We start from the raw sequence: 18,475 nt of genomic DNA, 5'->3' as shown, positions 1-18,475 counted from the left end.
AAATAAAGCTATCAAAATCTTTAAACTCAATTTCAACCTCTGTTCCAAATTGTAACATTTATTTGAACGTGAAAGACATTTAAATTTAAACCAAACAAAGACACGGATTTTGTTCTCCATTGGCCGTGGGATGGATTAACATAAGTTTATGCAGTAATAAAAAAATGAATAGGAAAGCTACTAACTAAGTAAGGGTGGATTTGCAGTTTTTGCAACAGCATGAAGTACTGATACTGTAGTCAATTTTCAGATACATCTGATTATTTCTTTGAATGGCGTTCGACACTTCGTAGCTAGTTGTAAATTTACAGCCTATAAATATAACCGAAAGCCTTTCTTTTCTACCGCTGCTTTTAACTACCTCGAGTAACTTTGCGTAGCTCTCCTCATTTATCCGAAATTTTTGGACATCTATCAATTCGATACGGTTGAGTTGCTTGCCGCATTCAATCAAAGTTATTAGTATAATTACACTCATATCCTGATTATTGGGACTCGGATAAGCAAACGTAAGTATTATTTCGTTGAGTAATGGTAATGAAACTAGCAGTGACATGAATTCGGTTTTCGAACAATAAATTCTCCCTCCCAAATTCAAGTATACCAGTGTTTCCAATTTGGAAATGCTCCTCAAAGCTGTTGAGTCAATAGCAAAAGAATGCGTTTCCAAACACGATAGAGGAATGTTCATTCGGAGTGCACCGTCAATCAATGTTGTAGCGCTTTTCGAAGGACACAAATAAAGGGAACGAATATTCAGTTTCCTTAGGTTTTTCAAATTTCCAAGCCGCTCAAAAGTTTCAGCACTCACTATTCCTTCCTTAACAAAGAGAAAAATGTGAGTTAGTTGTTTCCCATATTTAATAATTCCAGAAACGTATTTATCTGTGATATCACCAGGTATTCCGAGACATAGTAGTTGTTTATTGAATCGAAGAAACTGAATGAAGCTACTTAGTGATGGCACACAATTTCGAAACAAAAGTGTTGCTAACTTATAATTTCTTTCAAGTCCATATGGCCGAACACCTTCCATTGAGGAGTACATCAATAGTTCGAGATTGTTGTAAGCTTCAAACAAATCCTTTGATATATCACTACGGTTGCCGACAAATTTACAATCAAAAAGTTGTAAATGTTCCACTCGCTGAAATATTGGCTTAGCAATTTTACAATCAATAATCACTTCATCCAGCCACAATTTTCGTAAATTATTCGAACGCTCGAGCAAGTTTAGCTCAAGTTGACGTCCAGTTCCAAAAAAATATGTAACTAAGTGGCCAAATTTGCAGATTATCCGCCGCAATTCGGACTTTGTGCAGCTTCCTTCATCAAAACGAAGTCGTATGAATTGGTCGGATTTGTGAGTGGTACGAAATGCACTCTCTGCGAGTGGGCCAAAACGTTTACACACATTTGCTACATGGCAAAGTTCAATTGCTTTTAAATTCCCAAAGATAGTGAGCAAACAGTCATCATTCAAATCCAGGAGAGTTGTCGCATGTGAAATCATGTGGTGTCCCCGCCGTCGTTTTTTTACTGAATTTGGATTTAATATGCTAAGAACTCTGTTTCGCTTCGTTTTAACTGTTTGCTTTTCAATTATTCCGCAGTTATCACCCATTTTAGAATGCACCTTGGAAAAATGTCAACTGTAACCTAATCAAAAATTAAAAAAACAATCACTCAAATAACAAAATTTTCGAAATTTGTGCTGTGTGCCAAAGTATTTCTTTACCTTTTTCTTTTATCGCAAAAGAATTAATTCCAAATATCTCAAGTGCTTTCCTAAATGAAAATTCGACACAAGAATGATGCTTAAATCAAGACGACAGCTGTTTTTATAATTGTTTTGAAATAGTAATAGAGGAAGTAGTACATGATCCATTCTTTCATCGGACAATCCTAATAGAAGCAAGTTGAAATAGATCATTTAGTCCTGTTTTTGACAGTTGACAACAGATACATTTATATTCCGGTACACTTTCGGTTTATTTTTTATAATAATCGTTCTTTTTTCACTTTATTTGTGCATTATCCGATACATAAATAAAAAAAAAATAGAAATGTTTCTTTCATTTTCGTCGTACAATTTCAATGGAAAAAATGGTGTATATAATTATTTACAATTTTTGGCTACAATATGGAATGCTTGAAATTTGATTCTTTTTTCACAAATGTATTGCAATGGAAATTTCCCATTTTTGGAAAGTAGTTTGAATGTTAAGCGTCGTCGGTTCTTTTCAGAACGGATACCATTTCAGAGTAATGCTCTAGCATTTTATTGTAAATGCTTTCGGAGTCAGAGCTCTGTTCACACACTCGTTGCATGTGATGTGGCAAAAATTTACTTACATAATCGAAATAAGTCTCGTGTTCCGTTTGTCCTTTGGGCAAACGTGATAAGTATATGGTATATTTGGTGCGATAAGCAGCAACCAATAAGGCAGCTTCTGTTGTATTTTGAATGTAAAGCGGTGCGTTAAACACATCTTAAACGACTTGAAGAATAGATTTATTTGCTGATGCATCGCCAGTAGCAAGGATCCGGGTATCTTCGCCGAATGAAAATCCCATTTGCATTGCGACCGCTTTGTGATGCAACATTTGACCCTCAATCAGAGCTCGAATCTCTGTTTGTGGTGATGAAAATCTGTGTGAATGAAGAAAAAAACAATATCAAATCATTTGTGTGTTCCATGCATTTATGTTTGACATTCATGTCACTCACTTCACAACCCCCTTCGCTGATTCTGGCATGAGCAAGTCGCTGTTTTTGTTCCAACGAAGACTGCCCTTCACATTCGGAATGATTTCTTTCTGCACAAAATGCAGAGCCATATTACCATAATTGCCTCTTGGTGTCGATTCTAACAGTTCACTGAAGTTATTCCAGTCGTTGTTCGCTTCAGAACGCTTGAAGATATCCCGAACAAGCAATCCGTTTCGGAAGCTAATCGAAGAAAAACATTTTGATAAAAAATGTGGGTTGATGCAATTGTTGGTCATATGTTGGATTTTATTGAATTAACGTTTACCATAGCATTCCCATGAATCCCGGCTCAGTTGGATGAACGAACACATGACCTTCTTCAAGTTGAGTGGTATTGGTTTTTATTGGTATATGTCTAAAGGCCAATAAACTACTATACACACTGGGTGCTTAACAGTACTTTTCAATGTCGCCTCAATTTGCTATCACACTGAATCGTTTTTCCCCTTTGTAATGGACACCATTCAGAAGAATTGAATATAAAATAAGAAAGAATGATGCAACACTGTATTTATAATAGTTTTATTGAATGGCATATTGACGAAATTTAAAAAAAAAAACATAAGCAAATTCTAGCGATTCTTCAACAACGCTGATATTTAGGTAATAATTAAACATTGTAAGCTGTAATCGTCCTTAATGTGTAAGTTTAAAATAAATGTTTAATATTATATTAATGTATACTTGGAGCTGCTGTGTTTGAAAACAAATCTCGTTGTTTTTTTCATCTCTTTTTATTTGAGTTGAATTGATTTCCATTAGGGTACAAATAAGTTTATTGATAACAAATTATCAAATGGTTAACATTAACAAAAGTATGAATTAAGTGGTTGTTGAGAGCGATAACAGTGGCCGTAACCATAACCATAACCGTTGTATCATTGTCTTTTCCGTTTAGTCCATTTCTGTATTTGGTCTACGAATGCATTTTTCATTTGTCGATAAACCATCAAAAGCTGAAAGAAAATATTGATGTGTATGATGAATCAGAAATTATAATTAAATGTGAGTATTTTTTTTTAATTAAATCAAATTACCAATATTGGAATAGACAGACGAGCATCATGAAACACGTACAGATAGCAAGCCAACAAAAACATTGCCAGATCTGTAACATATGATAGGGTGGAGCGAACATTCTCTTCAGCTGTGGATTGCAAGTGTTCGGCTGCTTTTGGCGATGGCGATGGCGATGGTGGACGTGATGGCGATGGCGACGATATAGATCCAAAATCAATGTCAATATCGTTGTTGGTGTTTTGGACAGGCATTCGAGTCACTTTCAATACGGTCGATGATAACGATGTTCTGCGGTCAGAAAGAGGCGATTTTGATTGGCTACGCCGCTCTAATGTCGATGCACGTCCGAGTTGACGTAAGCGTGATGAACTTCTCACTTTTGTTAGCGTTTCTTGCTTTTTCGTATCGATCACGCTATCAGTACTATCATCTTCATTGTTCAGTTTCGTCGATTCGGTCAAGCTTTTAGCATTCGCCTGGAAGATGGCTTCATTGTTCGCTTTAACATCGGGCTGTTTTATTTGACGAACTGCGTACGAAATTGACTTTGTATGTTCCACACTAATTTCAACTAAATCGTTTTGTGGCAATGGCGCCGCTATCGATTCGGTGTATTGGTTCATTTTTTTGGCCACTTCCAACATATAATGTTCATCTTCATCGTCATTAATGTTGATTTTATCGATTTCGGGCGACATGCATCGAGACGGCGGCCCTTGGTGTGCGATTGATGCGCGTTCCTCAAGTTCAGCTCTTGCAGCCGCTTCCCGTAATGCCTGATGATTCATATACAACGGTACAGGCGATTTCGTAGTCGTTCTACCACCCAACTCTCTGACAATGTCGCTGTAATGATCAATTACTGCAACTTGTTCCACTTTATTTTCTTCAATTGAATTTTGTCGTTGCTTTGAAAGTTTCTCTTTTTCTACAGCTTTCTCTGGGACTTTTTTCTCAAGCGGCAACTCGACCGGTTTCTTTAGATTTTCTGCAGATGTCGCCTTCTTACTGAATAAGTTCAAAAAGCTTCTTTTCTCTTTTTCTGGCTTTGGTATTGACGGCAACGATTTTGGCTGCGATTGCGGCTGAGTTTGTAGCTCTGGCTCTGATTTTGGTTGAATTTGAGGTTGCGGTTGTGGCGGTAGCACTTGTAATTGTGGTTCTTTTTCAACTGGCTTAGTTTCCACAACAGTGCTTGTTGTTGTTTCATTTATGGCGTTTTCGTTAGATGTCCGTCGCTTGAGAATCGATTTTGGTTTTATATCTGGATCGGGCAACGGAACAGGTTTATTTAAAATTACAGTTGCGTGGCCCGGCTCTGGAGTTCTATATGGTGAAAGTGCGCGCATTTCCCGCATTTCCATACGCGGATGATAAGTTTCTAGTTCATCATTGACCGGAGCTCGTGTATTCGTTGTGCTTGTGGTCAAGTTTGTGTTTGTTGATGCTGCTGATCGCACTGAGTTTATGAACTGTTCAATTGATTCAACGGAGGCAGACAATGAAACCGATCCTATTGATGACGCCGTACTCTCTGTGTAATCATCATCGTAATCAACATCTGGCAATGGTTCGTGTCGAGTGTGACTGCGTTTTCGTTGTGATTCAAAGATCTCTTTTCGCAAATCACGATCATGGTGTTGATCAGTTTCGATTTCAGGTTCTGGCTCTAGCTCTGAGTCGCCTTTCACTTCGTTATCAAACGGCTAAAATCAAATTCGAACAAGTGAAATTGAATAAGAGAAAACAAAAACTTCTAAATGAATATTTCATTACCGATTCGAATTCGTTGCTGTTCATTGTGCGATCCATAGATTTGGATTTTCGGTTTGAATTGGGATCAGAAATTTGTTTTCGTGCCCTCTCCGCTTCGTCCAGCTCAACTGCCTGGTAAAACCTTTGCATTACCTATGAATGATGAGTTACATTCGAAATCAAAACCAATTTAGCGAAAATTTTGGGAGAGAAAAGAAGAAAACCATCCTGTCTATAACATGGTCGAATATATTTTCATCGACATTTTCGGTGGTTTGAAATTTTACTGTTTATGAATGATTCTGCATAGAGTACCTTCTCATAGAGTAATTCAGATGAACTCGCAGATCTTCTTAATGGTTGGAACGGATTGTGATGTGACATGTCATGTAAGTCTGGCGTTGATAATGACAATGGTGGAGCTTCAATGGCTTCTTTCAAGTCCAAATCAAAATGATTTTCTGTAGAAGAAAATGTAAAATTTATGAAGATGGAGTGCATATTTTTTTCTGCAAGTCAACCCACCTTCGTAGTCCTTCTTTTCCTTCTTTTTGTCATCATACAAAACTAGCATGTATTCATTGCTCGTGTGAACTTCATCGTGAGCGGCTGCCAATTTGTTATTTTCATCACTAAATTTGTCGTGCGTTCTCTTTTCATTGCTTTGGAGCGATGTTGTAACTATGGAAGGTTTTGATTCTTCTCCGGGTATGACTAATTTAGGTTTATTCACATTATTTTTACTGGATTGGATTGAATTTGATTCGGAACTTTGCTTCGAAGACGGAAGTGGATCTTTCTTTTTACCATTTCGATTCTCGACACTTGTGCCGTAACTAAGCTCCTTCACGATTTGTTCATTGTCATAGATTTGTGAAATGAATTCAACATTTTTGGGGACATCTGATATAATAATTTGCTTAATGGGACTTTTTCTAGGTTGGCTGTAAACCACATTTTTACGGTCCACATTCGGCGAAAGTGACGATTGTTTGGTGATGCGGTTACTGCGTTGACTACTAGGTGTAACAATGCCTCGTTTGGGATCGGGAATGAAAAGAGTTTTTGATTCCTCGCTTGGTTCGCTTAGCCCATATGGACTTTCAGCCTTTAAACGAAACTTATACTCAGAGCCTTCAATCAAATCATTCAAGGTGGCGGTCAGCTGTCTGGTGGATGACGCTTTCAACCAAACATCCCATCCGATGCGGAAATACTCCACTACATAATTTCCAATTTTACATCCACCGTCATCTTCGGGCGCTGACCAAGTGAGCGTGACTGATTTGCCCAATGACATTGAGATTCGAACATTTTGCGGTGGGCTTGGCTTTGCGGTGACAGTCACAAGAAACGATGCATTGAATTCACCCAATTTATTGATTGCCCGAACATTGAACTCCCCTCGATCTTTGCGCGTGGCTTTGGTTATTTTCAAAAACGAATTTTTATCGTTTGTTGTGATTTCGTAGCGTCCACCATTTGTAATGATATCGTTATTGTGCGACCAGGAAATGGCAGGTGTTGGACGGCCAGCGATGCCAACCTTTGTTTGATACGAAACATTCAGAATGGGTCAGAAACCTTTTTCTTGTCAAATATGCAATTTTGTTATTTACCTTGAGTTTTATTGATTCGCCAGCCTCAACCAAGTATCCATCTTCGTATTGTCTTGGCAATCGTATTTTTGGAGGTGCATCTATTCTTAATTGGAATCTGGTTACAACGTGTCCATAACGATTTGTTGCCGTACACTTGATTTCGCCTTCATCGGTGAGTGCAATCTGATGGAAAATCAACGTGCTCGAACCAAGTTCATTAATGATTTTTGTTCGCCTACTGCTGAAAATTTCGAATCCATCCTTAAACCAATTTATTTGAGGAGTCGGTGATCCGATGACACTGACGTGAAACTCGCATTGATCGTTTTCCAATACGGTCGTGTTTTGCAGTTCGTTTAAAAATTGCGGCGCTGATGTGTCACTACACTGCGAAATAATGGAAATGGGTTCGGATAAGGGGCTCGACTCCGACATTCCAACGACATTTTGAGCAAAAACACGGAACTGAACTCTCCAATTGGGTTCGATTCCAGTCATTGTGATCTCTGGATATGGTACAAGTGTGGCCGATGTTTTTACCCAAGTTGGTGAACCGATTCGTCTATGTTCAACCAGATAGCCTATAATCGGTGATCCACCATCTGTGTAGGGTCGATCCCATTTTATTTGTAACGTTTCAGTAGAAGCATTTAAAGGCGTCACTTGGATCGGTTTGCCAGGGTTTGACGGTGGTTCTGTCAAATAGAAATGAAATAGTGAATTTTGCCAAATTGTATAAATCACATGCGGAAGTAGTTTTTCTTCGTTAAATTTCAATAATCCCACAATTTAAGCTCAATTCTGTTGTCTATTGTTTTGCCACACATATTTTCAGTTTCGGCAGACATCAATTTCTTAAAATACAAACACAAAATTCTAAAAATATCATATTCAACACATGTAATAGGTGTACATTTACGCTCCGATTACGCGCACCAATATCGGCTAACACAATCAAAATATGCAAAATTACACAAACACATTCAAACGGATATAGTTGGAATGTTGAAACGTCGTTCAACAAAATGTATGTGCATCCATCCCAGTGAATTTATTCGATTTCATTTTTTTTCGTTTTTGCTTCTCAACAATTAGCACCGCTTTGCAGTACATCCACAGCTCCATAAAGTGAGTTATCAGAATGGCATTGATGTCGTTGATTTTATAGACAAATACAGAAGAGCGTTCAATTGATTTTTACCTGCTGATTTCCAATGCACGTTTTTCTTTGGCCGATGATCACGGTTAACATTTTGACTCGACTTTGTCGAATGATTGCCCATTGCTGGCGTTGTTTCGAGCGTCTCAGAACATCAAATCGCTCAGCAAATAGAGCAGAAAAAAAAATAAAATAAATAAAAATTAAACTAGATCAGAGAAACAAAAAAAATATGCAAACGATAATAGAAAAAATAAAACTTAAAGAAAAAAAGGGGAATTTTGTGAGACAATAGCGTCTCAAGATGTCGACGCCCGTCTCTCGCGCACAAAATTTCAAACACTACTGCACAACTTCGGTTGCCGTGTATCGTAAGAATGATCTTGTTTTAGAATTCCGAGCAAAAACGAACTGACCCATTACTGTTCTACAGGCAGTTTGTTTGTGCGCAAATGTGTCTGTGATCTATATTTTGGGAGAGCGAAATTTAAATACGTCGGAATACCTATTTATTTATATGTGTACGGCACGCTGAAGAGTGCACGCGTTGCCTGTAGTCAGTTGGATTTTCACACATACGTTATACGTTCGGCACGGTTTCTGCTGAATGTTTAGTTTTTCTTGAAAAGCGACGATTTAAAAATATTCTCTCTAACGCAGAAAGACAGGAAAAAGGGAGAAAAACATGAAAATCTTTGTTGCTATCAATAGTCTTTTTCGCTTTTTATTCCTTTATTCTTGTGAATGTTTCCTAAAATGTGAGCGTACTTGAATCACGTTTGAAATTTATTGCAGAACTGATCGGGCTTTTCCTTTGCTTATGTACTCGATATTTTGACGGGCTGTTTTCATGAAAGCTATCCAATTGCAAGTGGAAAATAACTTAATAGTTTACCCGAAACACATCACTCGATAAACATCTTATTGTTGTGGGTTTGAATGTACTGAAAGTAAAATAAAAACTAACTTTGATCAGCGGTTTGCTCACAGGTTCAAATGAATTAAATCATTATGTTAACTGCGAACGAATGAACAATAGCATGTGGATATGCTAAACTGAACTCAACAACAAATAATATAAAATGCTAATATTACTATGTCAACGTCACAATAAAGCATACAGTACCATTGTTGCAAAGAAGACTGTGACTGAGTAAACTGATGGTACGATTTTAATACGGAGAGTCTACAGTTTTCAGTGCTGAGTGACGTCCTTCTTTGCATTGCAAACTTTTCTACTCAAGTGTAAAATACCTGACTCGTGAAGAGCATGGATTTTATTCTGAGTATATGTTTCATATAATGTTAGCCAACGGCTATTGCGTTTCCAAGTGGCGTTGGACTTTATTCTTGATAGTAATCAAGAAAAAACGGCAGTATCTACACTACATCTACTTTCTGCTCCGTAGAAAATGTTCCGTTTTGTAATTATGTACTGTTTCGAATCTTGTTACTCTTGGGATTTTAATGATTTTCATTGTCAATAAAGATGTGATGCTACGTGTACGAATGCATCAGCATGAGCTCATCTTATACATTTGCTCTCCAATTATTATCAAACATGCTACCTGTTCAAAATAGGCTATATAAGGTTACGGTTGGTTTTTCTGGCACAGGTTGAAAACATCATTTCAACAATGATGCGCTGCTCATGATGGTTTTACAAATAAATCGAAACTCGAAATTTATTCTTCCAAATTACAGTTGACCTGAAATGTTTTTTTTTCCCTTGTTACCATTGAAGGACTACTCTAACAGCTATTATGTGAATAGAGAAGAATGTATCGCTTGTTTTCATGCTGTGAAATTCTCCTGTGATCTCCAAACGCTCATTGGCTTATGACTTTTTTTATTTCAACATTTTTTTTCCTTGTACCTTCAAGTCAATATCCATTTTTCCTTTCATACCTTTCTCATTCCATGCACAACCAATTCGGTTCGAAAAAGAAGTGTATGCAGTGAATGTACACGATTGTTCACTGATTGAATACAGGGTGCTTTCTCTCTAAACACATGAAACAGAAATGAAAGTATTGGTATCTGCAATGCTGTGCAATATTATTTACAATCGGTGTATGATAATATTATCATTTCTAAATCCAATGAGTACAAAACCAGAAAATATTATTCGTTTTTATTTTCAAAAGAAAAAAAACCTGTTTTTTTTATCTTATTCAAATAAAAATGCAGAAAAATAAAAATGGAATTACAATCACATTCGGAATTTTGGCCGTGTTCAGTTTTACTTCGACGCAAAATTTTACTTTTGCTTAAAAAGAAGCGACAAGTGAAATGCTTATGGAGCACCCAGTGAAGACATGATACGTCGTCGTATGTGCTCGTATGTCTGTACACAAAGCAGTTGAGGCTGTGTTGTTTTCTTGATTTCTTACATTCGTTTGATTAGACTGCGCAGTGCGCACACCTTGGCGCACCATTTGTCGAACGCAAACTTTCAGTTCGATTTCACATGCTCATGTAAACGGACACGAATACAGAATCGAAACTCGGACCGAGGATTCTTTCTAGAGCCATTGTACAAGGAGTGATAATTTTGTGTTGCTTACTCAATATTTATACAAAATAAATTTGTCATGGTCCTTAAGTGTAACATTAATTTTAAAACCATTTTGATCGAAGTATTTGGGACTGCAACAGGACGAAAATATGTTCAATAAATCCATTAAAGTGCACCTCTGGGGGAAAAATCAGAAACATTACAATCGTATTTGATATACAATTTGTTGGAATGTGTAAAAGTGATGGCGCATAATTGCAAATAAAAACATGCAACGAATGATAATTTCAAGAAAATGTGTAACAAGTTTTCAATCATAAAGTGCGTTCTTGTGTGTTAAGAATAGAGTGCTCCGAAATAGTTACGTTTTGTCAGTATATATCTGCATGAAACAACAAAGATTTGGAGTGAAATTCACTAGCATTAACATACACACAGAGAACTTAATTGATAAATGCATTTATCTCGAGGATGCAGCTTCCCGGCGCAACGTTGCTTCGTCAAAACACTCGTCGTTAACGACTGGTTCTGTGAGTGATGGTTACTCATGTCGACTTCAACAGCCTCGTCGTGTCGTAATTAACCTGTTTGTTAGTTTGTTGGCTTTCTATCGTAAAAGAAGAAGAACAAGAAGAAGAAGAAGAAGAAGATATTAATAAACAGAAAGTTCGACGACAGTACCAAAGAGAATGAGTGATAAAAAAAACAGATGAAAGATCAAGAAAACACACAACTTGTTTTTAGAATAACCACAATAATATATCAGCGCATCGATATTGAAAAATCATCAGCGATTGCATAAAAATAAGAGCTCAGACTTGTTGTCAACGTTTCGTCGACCTCAACAAATCAGTTGACCAAGTGATAATACGTGCTCTGTTCATTTGTTTTGATTAACAGCGTATATAAGTGTGTGTGTGCGTCTTTTAATTTACACCTAAAATAGAAATAAATCCACCAAAATCTACCATATATGATTATAATAAGCCATTTCAACGGTAAGTATACAATGAAACTGTAGACTAGCTTGATTTTTTTGGACAATATTGAACTGCACTAATGTGAATATATGGTATAATACAGAAGAAAACCAACTGCTTCTCAATCACACCGTTAAATGAAACCAGTTAAATTGGCACACAATCAGAATCAGAATCCCAATAGTATCCAATAACTGTAAAATAAAAGGCAGAAACAAGTTTTCTGTTTTGTGTCTTTCTTTTTTTTTCTTCGTTTCAAAGATTAATGCACTGTCAAATGGCGCTATTATTCGAGTGCAGAACAAATTTGCAATGGCAATGTCCAGTTAAATCATATATTGGACTCTTGAACAAATTATCTTTGATAGTCCATCATGTGCATCTCATAGTACGACAGTCTGAACGCTGAAAGCAATATTGATGCATTGTCACGTCACAGTCGTATGTTGTTGAGGCTATTAATGCCGGCGATGGCAGAAATGGTTTTGTTCTATTTAATGGTTTAAAATGCGTGTATCATGTAGCTAACTCTTTATGACTCGTTGGTCGATCTTCGACATACACAAGCACACGCTCACAATTTATGCGCTGTGCAATGCCATCCGTTGAATACCCTAGTATAATAATTTCGCATTATTTTTTTTCAAACATGTGTTTTAAGATCGCTGAGCATCTCAGCATTTCGTAAGGCACGGATATATCCGAGCATATCGACGACGCATACTGTATAATACAGTGGCGTGTGTTGCTACGTGCAGCCGCAACGACTCGACCGAAGTGTGTTCAGTTGATGTGGCTGCACGCAGCAACAACATACACATTCCGGTCGAGTCGTTGCGGCTGCGCGTAGCAACGCACGCCACTGTATGATTCGTCGATATGCTCGGATATATCCGTGCCTTACGAAATGCTGAGATGCTCAGCAATCTTAAAACACATGTTTGTTTTTTTTTTCTTATATATTTTGCGTGTTCAGTAAAATTTAACAATGGACGCAGATGTATTGAGTGCATTGAAAACACAAGCTGCTTATTTGGCGGGCAATCGCGATCGTCCGATTATAATTGTAAAGGCACCAGCTGGCGAGTTGAAATCAACATGGAAGAAACAACCGTTAGACCTGTGTCTTCAATATTTAATTAACAGTTTGAGGTAATTTTTTTTTTAATAACAAGTGCACAAATAGGTGCACAATTACAACCAGAAAAGTGTTTTCAATTAAGCTATCAAGTCATTGGAATTCATATTATTTTTTAAATGCTTTTTTACATTTTGTTTTCAACATTTCACGACTTTTTCGCTGTCTGTCGCTGTTGAAAAATGAAAAAAACCTATATTTTGTTTATTGTTTTTTTTTAACATTCGTTTCCACAGCAAAGAAACCGTAGACAATGGACTCAATATCCTCATTGATATTCAGTTGTGCTCGTGGCGATATGCTCGCTATACGATCCAATATGTAAATGAAGTGCTGAACAATAAAAGCGCTAAATTGTATGCCGTTCGGTCTGAAGTCTTCAAGTATCAAAATTGTACAAAAACTCACCAATATATGGATGTGAGTGCTTTTGATGCCTTTTTTTTGTCAGAACCATTTAATCTTGAGGCGATGCTTTGTTGATGTTGACTAATATAATACTTTGATGATGACATTTTAGGTATCAATTGTGACTAAATTGAGATTATTCAAATATTTCAAAAGCGATGAACTTCCAGAAGAGCTCGGTGGATTGTTTACGTTAAACCATGAGCATTGGCTAAAAAGTCGAATAGTAAGTGAATAACAACATTCATTTCAACCTTTTAGTCAACCAATCACTTGTGTTTCCAGCATCTTTGACTACGTATAATATTAGTATTTAATGACATTTTTCCAATAACACATTGCAGCGCATTGAAGATTTTCGAAAATCCTTCAATAAAGCAATGGTTGATTTAGACACCTTCATCGAGTCGCTGCAAGACTTGAAATCGATGCGACCTACAGAGATCAATGAAGTGGTGAAACGAAGATCTGGCACCAACATTGAAATGCAAAACGTCGTTAAAATGATTATAAAAAATGGTAAGAGTTAAAATTACCCAAGTGCAATCGTTACGTCTTTTAAAAGACGTGGTTCACGTATCCACGCCTTTCTCACGTCTTTTATATAATTTCCTGTCTGAAAGACGTGCATCTTCTTTGCAATGGTATACAGAATACGCGAGAATGGCGTGAGGGAAATTTCAGCTATATCATTTATCACTGCACAGAAGACGTACGTCTTTCGTGTGGTAATTATATAGAAGACGTGAGAAAGGCGTGAATATGTGAACCACGTCTTTTAAAAGAAGTAACGTTCGCACTTGGATGGTTATTCTACTATATACAATGAGTCAATCATTTATCTTGGTCTCGTTTATATGGGAAAATGTGCGTGGTTCAATGCGTTCAAATGTAAATTGTCTTCAAACATAATCAGATAAACATGTATGGAGTAGTGTCTTTTGTGTCAACCAAATCATTGACATTCATTTTCCCGCGTTGCTTGCTATTCATCTGAAAAAAAAAATGTCATCATAAGAATACGAATTTAAATTCCACACTGAACTTATGAAGAAATTCCAAAATAAAAAAACACGCGGCTTTTTTTTAATGATACTTTCACAAAACTCGTTTTGCATAAATCACTTTTGAATATTTTCTTGTGCTCTCAGCGTTTTTTATTCGTCGCCGTTCTCTTTAGTGTGAGAATGATTATGCGCTGAATATGCTAGTCGTAAATGTGTAAAAATTCAAAACAAACCAACGGAAAAAAAATATAATTATAAATTTATTATAATTTTTTTCTTCTTCAAATTTACATACATATCAACATTTTCTTATTAGCACTAATAAGATCTGTTTCGTCTTATTCTCCGTACGCTTTAAAAGAGAAACTCGAAGAAAAGAGATGTAATTGTTGGTTTTAAAAACAGATAAGCTGCGAATATGTGCATTTTTCATTAATATTTGTTGTTGTTTCGTTTTTTCAAACACTCTTTTTTTTGTTTTCTCTCTCAAAAGTCGCAGTAGTTTGTTCATTACGCAAAGGTACAGCCGTTAAATTACAGCATATGCGCTCATAGATACATTTTCTTCATTACACCAGCAGTGTACGATATTTGGACGTTTTCACTACTTTTTTTTTTCTTTTTTGCATTCATTTATGCATTCACTGCATCACATGAGTTCGCGTGGCTAACTATATTCGTTAGCAACGACATCAAATTGAGCTGAAACGTTCCATCTGCATTCTGTTGCGATTTTGCTTGGATTTCGGAATGCTTCACCATAAGCGCGTATGCCTGAGATGTGAATGGAAGAAATAATAATTATGAAATTTGTTGAGCGCTGTTAGTCACTCTATTTCCACTTACTTTGACTGCGCTCTATGAACCGCGCAGAAAAATATGCAACTGTCGCACCTAGATTTCTTTCACATTCAATGGAGTTTGGTTCGATTGAATGTTCAATCTACTGAATGGAATATGAACGTCGTATTTTTTCTTGAAACGCCCATACATTGAACGTTATGCTGGTTCGGGTAGTTGCGTTCAGTTGAGTTGATTGACTCTTTAAACAGTTGTTGCACACATGAAGTTGAACCGACCATAATGGTGTACGATTATTATTGTAACTTTACTCCAATGAATGTTTTGGCTTTCCTAACGTTTTCTTTTTCTAAGGTAATAAATTGCTGCTCGAATTGAATGATTCACTGAACAAAAATTACTGCAAAACACGGGATATTATCGATGCGAGAGAGGCAATCAAACGCATGCTCAACCAGATGGAGCAAAAGCAAATGGATTTCATGGCAATTTGGTGTGAATTCGAAACATTTTTATCAAATTTGAAAGTGGCAACAACGCTTATCGACAGCATTGGAACGGTTACTAAATGGATTTTGGGCAAAGGCGAAGAGCTGATTTCCGAGCAACATAAAATCGGCACTGATTTGGAAACGTCCGAGGCTTTGCGTGATGCTCACGATGCACTCGAACTGAAATGTTGTGATACATATGGATATTATGCTAAAGTTAACTATAAAATCAATTGTTTTATCAATGACAAAGATCCAATCACAGCCAATTCAATAATATACAAAGATTTATTGGCTCAAAAGCAGTTTATGCAGTTTTTGTGTCGAAGTTTTGCGAACCGTTTAGAAAAGCGTCGTATTATTTTGATCACATGCGTTCGATTTTATCGATTTGTCACGCTTTATTTCGATAGATCGAGCCAAGTGTTTGATCAACACATTGTGGGGAACAAAATAATGGAATTCGAAATGTGCGCGAAAAAACTGAGATCACTGCGCGAATCGAAAAAGGAGCTGGAACATATTGTCGGGGAATTAGAAAAGGAGGCGGAAAAGCTGAGTGATTTACTTTCCATTCCAACGAAAGATGTCTATGGACGAGACACTGGACTAGATTACACGGATGAAATCACCATGATACGGGACATTCTTACCGAAACAATGAATCGACGCCGCATTTTTTTCGAGAGCGTTGAATTACAAACCCTGACATTCGAGCAAATTATGGCAATTTACTCGTACGAACGAGACGCCTCGATGGCAAATAAATGGATTGACGACTTATTGTCGATCACTATAAAAACCCATTCCTATGTCGGCTGCAACATATTTGAAATTCAAAGACAAAAACAAAGCCTTCAGAAGATTCAAGAGACTGCTAAGGTAAAACACATTCACATTCTTTTCCGGTTCATTAACTACATTTATTTTTTTTTTTCGAACTCCAGAGAATTTTTGAATACGGAAATCAACTTTTGGAGGCCTCGTCGGCCTTACGTGTGTCTTGCAAGCTAGATGACTCTGACAGCCGTGCAAAAATAAAAACTCTCCTCGATACATGGAAGAGTTTAGATAATATAAGTCAGGAGCAAATGACACGACTAAGGGTGTCCGCTGTATTTCATCGTACAATGGATGTAGGTTTATATGATTCGCAACAATGGCATAATAAATTGATTTTTGTTTTTATTTAGGAACAATATCAACAACTGAAGGAATTAAAAGAAACGATCGAGGCAGAGTCAGAGTCGGAAAATAAGGAAGAGCAATTGTTGCGATTACGTTTGCACATGCTCAATCGAGAGCAATTGATCGTTGAGATTGGTAGAATGGTTCGGCTCGGAAAACTATTACGATCACGTTTGAAGGAGCCATTTGGAATGGAATCAATGACCTGCACAATAAACAATGGGTGCGTTATCTTATTAATTTGTTTGTTTATATCATTTTCTGAAATGATCACTTTATCTATGTAGGAAAACCGATGAAGAAAGTGATACAACACTTCCAATCCCAAAAAATATCGAAAGTAACATAATTGCAGCGAATGCAATCACTGGTAAATTGAATGAGGTGTCTAAAATCGCCGAGTCACTGGATGTTGCGTTAAGAGAAACTCAAACCATCCTAGAACTTGACAGTGCTCAAATTGACTCTCTTGAACGAAAAAATGATGGAAATACCAGCATTGACAGCCGTGGTAGTATTGATGTAAGTCATCCATTGATCTTATATTTACATATTCACAACTAAATCATTTTCTTTATTTATTTTTTTTTTTCAATCAGGAATTGAATTCGTTTGCAAAGTCATCGACAGAGGACGAATCATTTGTTACAGCATCCGAATGCACATTAACACCTCATTCGCATTCGTCGTCTTATGAAACAGCATCAGGTGGTTCGATGTCGCCATGGTGGGCAAGCAGTGGAACTGACAAAAACTCCTTTGAAACATGCAGCAGTTCTGACATGGACTCAGAAGTACCATCGATGCAATTACTTTCGGGAGTTCTTTCATCGGCAATCAATTCATTTTATGATTCAGATAACAGCTTTCAGTCCATTTATAATTCCAGCGAAGATGTTGACGATGACTTGAATGGTGGCAGAAAGAATAAAAATCTAGAGCAATGTTCTGATTTATCTGACGTTTTCATTAAGGCTACAAAGCATACTGTTAAAGGGTGTCTGTAACAAATAAGACAGTCACATCAATTAGGTTGAATTCATATATTCCATATATTCCATATTCATACATTCGCATCATGTGCCTCCATTCACATCGATTTGTTTTATGTTTACTTTTTCAAACGAATCAATATAAATGTTCAAGATAATTTTACGAAGGAAAAACAATAAAACCGAAATTTATTTCAATTCGAAAAAATATTTTTATTCCAATTGGTAAGAGTTTTCAAAAAAGACAGCGGGAGCGTGATATTGAAAGACTATAGCACCATTGCAAATTAATCTTCAGAGTGAGATACACTTTTTATTATTGGAATATGTCTCAACAAAATTTTATTATGGTGAGTTTTAAAATGGAAAGTTTACCCCGTTCACTACAAAGGTTAACCATACAGTAAGGTGTGATACATGTCTTGATATTGATATTGTTTGAAAAAAAGGACCGCTCTGAACTTGCTCTGAGGATGTCATACGCGTGCTGCTCGCGATGATGTATTTTTGGCTATCGAAAAATTCGATGTTTTTTCGGCTTTTTGTGCAGTGAATTATGTACGAGGAATATGTGCCAAAAAGCAGAGGAGACCTGATGCTTGAGTTATTGGCAAGCCTCACATCACATGCACGTAAATAGATTG

General features: G+C 36.8%; 3 protein-coding genes across 3 annotated transcripts; 1 reads left to right on the top strand and 2 right to left on the bottom strand.

Annotated features, from left to right (window-relative positions):
• Nucleotides 1-38: 38 nt before the first annotated feature.
• LOC129575419 (uncharacterized) lies at nt 39-1,862 on the bottom strand. The gene is made up of 2 exons (XM_055459020.1): nt 1,739-1,862; nt 39-1,659 (listed from the first exon to the last, which is right to left on the bottom strand). The coding sequence occupies exon 2, from the start codon at nt 1,622-1,624 to the stop codon at nt 185-187; it is 1,440 nt and encodes a 479-aa protein (XP_055314995.1). The 5' UTR covers nt 1,625-1,659; nt 1,739-1,862; the 3' UTR covers nt 39-184.
• A 1,417-nt stretch (nt 1,863-3,279) lies between these two features.
• Nucleotides 3,280-9,249, bottom strand: LOC129575418 (uncharacterized). Its single transcript, XM_055459019.1, has 7 exons — nt 8,351-9,249; nt 7,168-7,844; nt 6,074-7,094; nt 5,864-6,009; nt 5,570-5,701; nt 3,811-5,499; nt 3,280-3,729 (listed from the first exon to the last, which is right to left on the bottom strand). Exons 1-7 carry the CDS (start codon nt 8,430-8,432, stop codon nt 3,652-3,654), a joined length of 3,825 nt encoding a protein of 1,274 aa, XP_055314994.1. The 5' UTR covers nt 8,433-9,249; the 3' UTR covers nt 3,280-3,651.
• A 1,478-nt stretch (nt 9,250-10,727) lies between these two features.
• LOC129575417 (uncharacterized) lies at nt 10,728-18,029 on the top strand. Its single transcript, XM_055459018.1, has 10 exons — nt 10,728-11,824; nt 12,783-12,958; nt 13,181-13,364; nt 13,465-13,578; nt 13,697-13,871; nt 15,515-16,533; nt 16,599-16,787; nt 16,845-17,062; nt 17,127-17,361; nt 17,439-18,029. The coding sequence occupies exons 2-10, from the start codon at nt 12,795-12,797 to the stop codon at nt 17,844-17,846; spliced, it is 2,706 nt and encodes a 901-aa protein (XP_055314993.1). The 5' UTR covers nt 10,728-11,824; nt 12,783-12,794; the 3' UTR covers nt 17,847-18,029.
• The last annotated feature ends 446 nt before the right edge of the window (nt 18,030-18,475 follow it).

This window comes from Sitodiplosis mosellana, unplaced genomic scaffold (assembly GCF_009176505.1).
Source record: "Sitodiplosis mosellana isolate CC-2019 unplaced genomic scaffold, AAFC_SMos_1.0 Smas_scaffold_6167, whole genome shotgun sequence".
Classification (NCBI taxonomy): domain Eukaryota; kingdom Metazoa; phylum Arthropoda; class Insecta; order Diptera; family Cecidomyiidae; genus Sitodiplosis; species Sitodiplosis mosellana.
This window is presented reverse-complemented; position numbering and strand designations above follow the sequence as displayed.

Bases quoted from the DNA above. Each gene is read 5' to 3' on its own strand.
- LOC129575419 (XM_055459020.1), bottom strand. From the start codon at position 1,624: ATGGGTGATAACTGCGGAATAATTGAAAAGCAAACAGTTAAAACGAAG.
- LOC129575418 (XM_055459019.1), bottom strand. From the start codon at position 8,432: ATGGGCAATCATTCGACAAAGTCGAGTCAAAATGTTAACCGTGATCAT. The intron at 6,010-6,073 runs GTGGGTTGACTT...TTTCTTCTACAG, and splicing joins GGAAAAGAAGGACTACGAAG to AAAATCATTTTGATTTGGAC. The intron at 5,702-5,863 runs GTACTCTATGCA...CATCATTCATAG, and splicing joins CTGAATTACTCTATGAGAAG to GTAATGCAAAGGTTTTACCA.
- LOC129575417 (XM_055459018.1), top strand. From the start codon at position 12,795: ATGGACGCAGATGTATTGAGTGCATTGAAAACACAAGCTGCTTATTTG. The intron at 13,365-13,464 runs GTGAGTGCTTTT...ATGACATTTTAG, and splicing joins AAACTCACCAATATATGGAT to GTATCAATTGTGACTAAATT. The intron at 17,063-17,126 runs GTGCGTTATCTT...TTATCTATGTAG, and splicing joins ACCTGCACAATAAACAATGG to GAAAACCGATGAAGAAAGTG.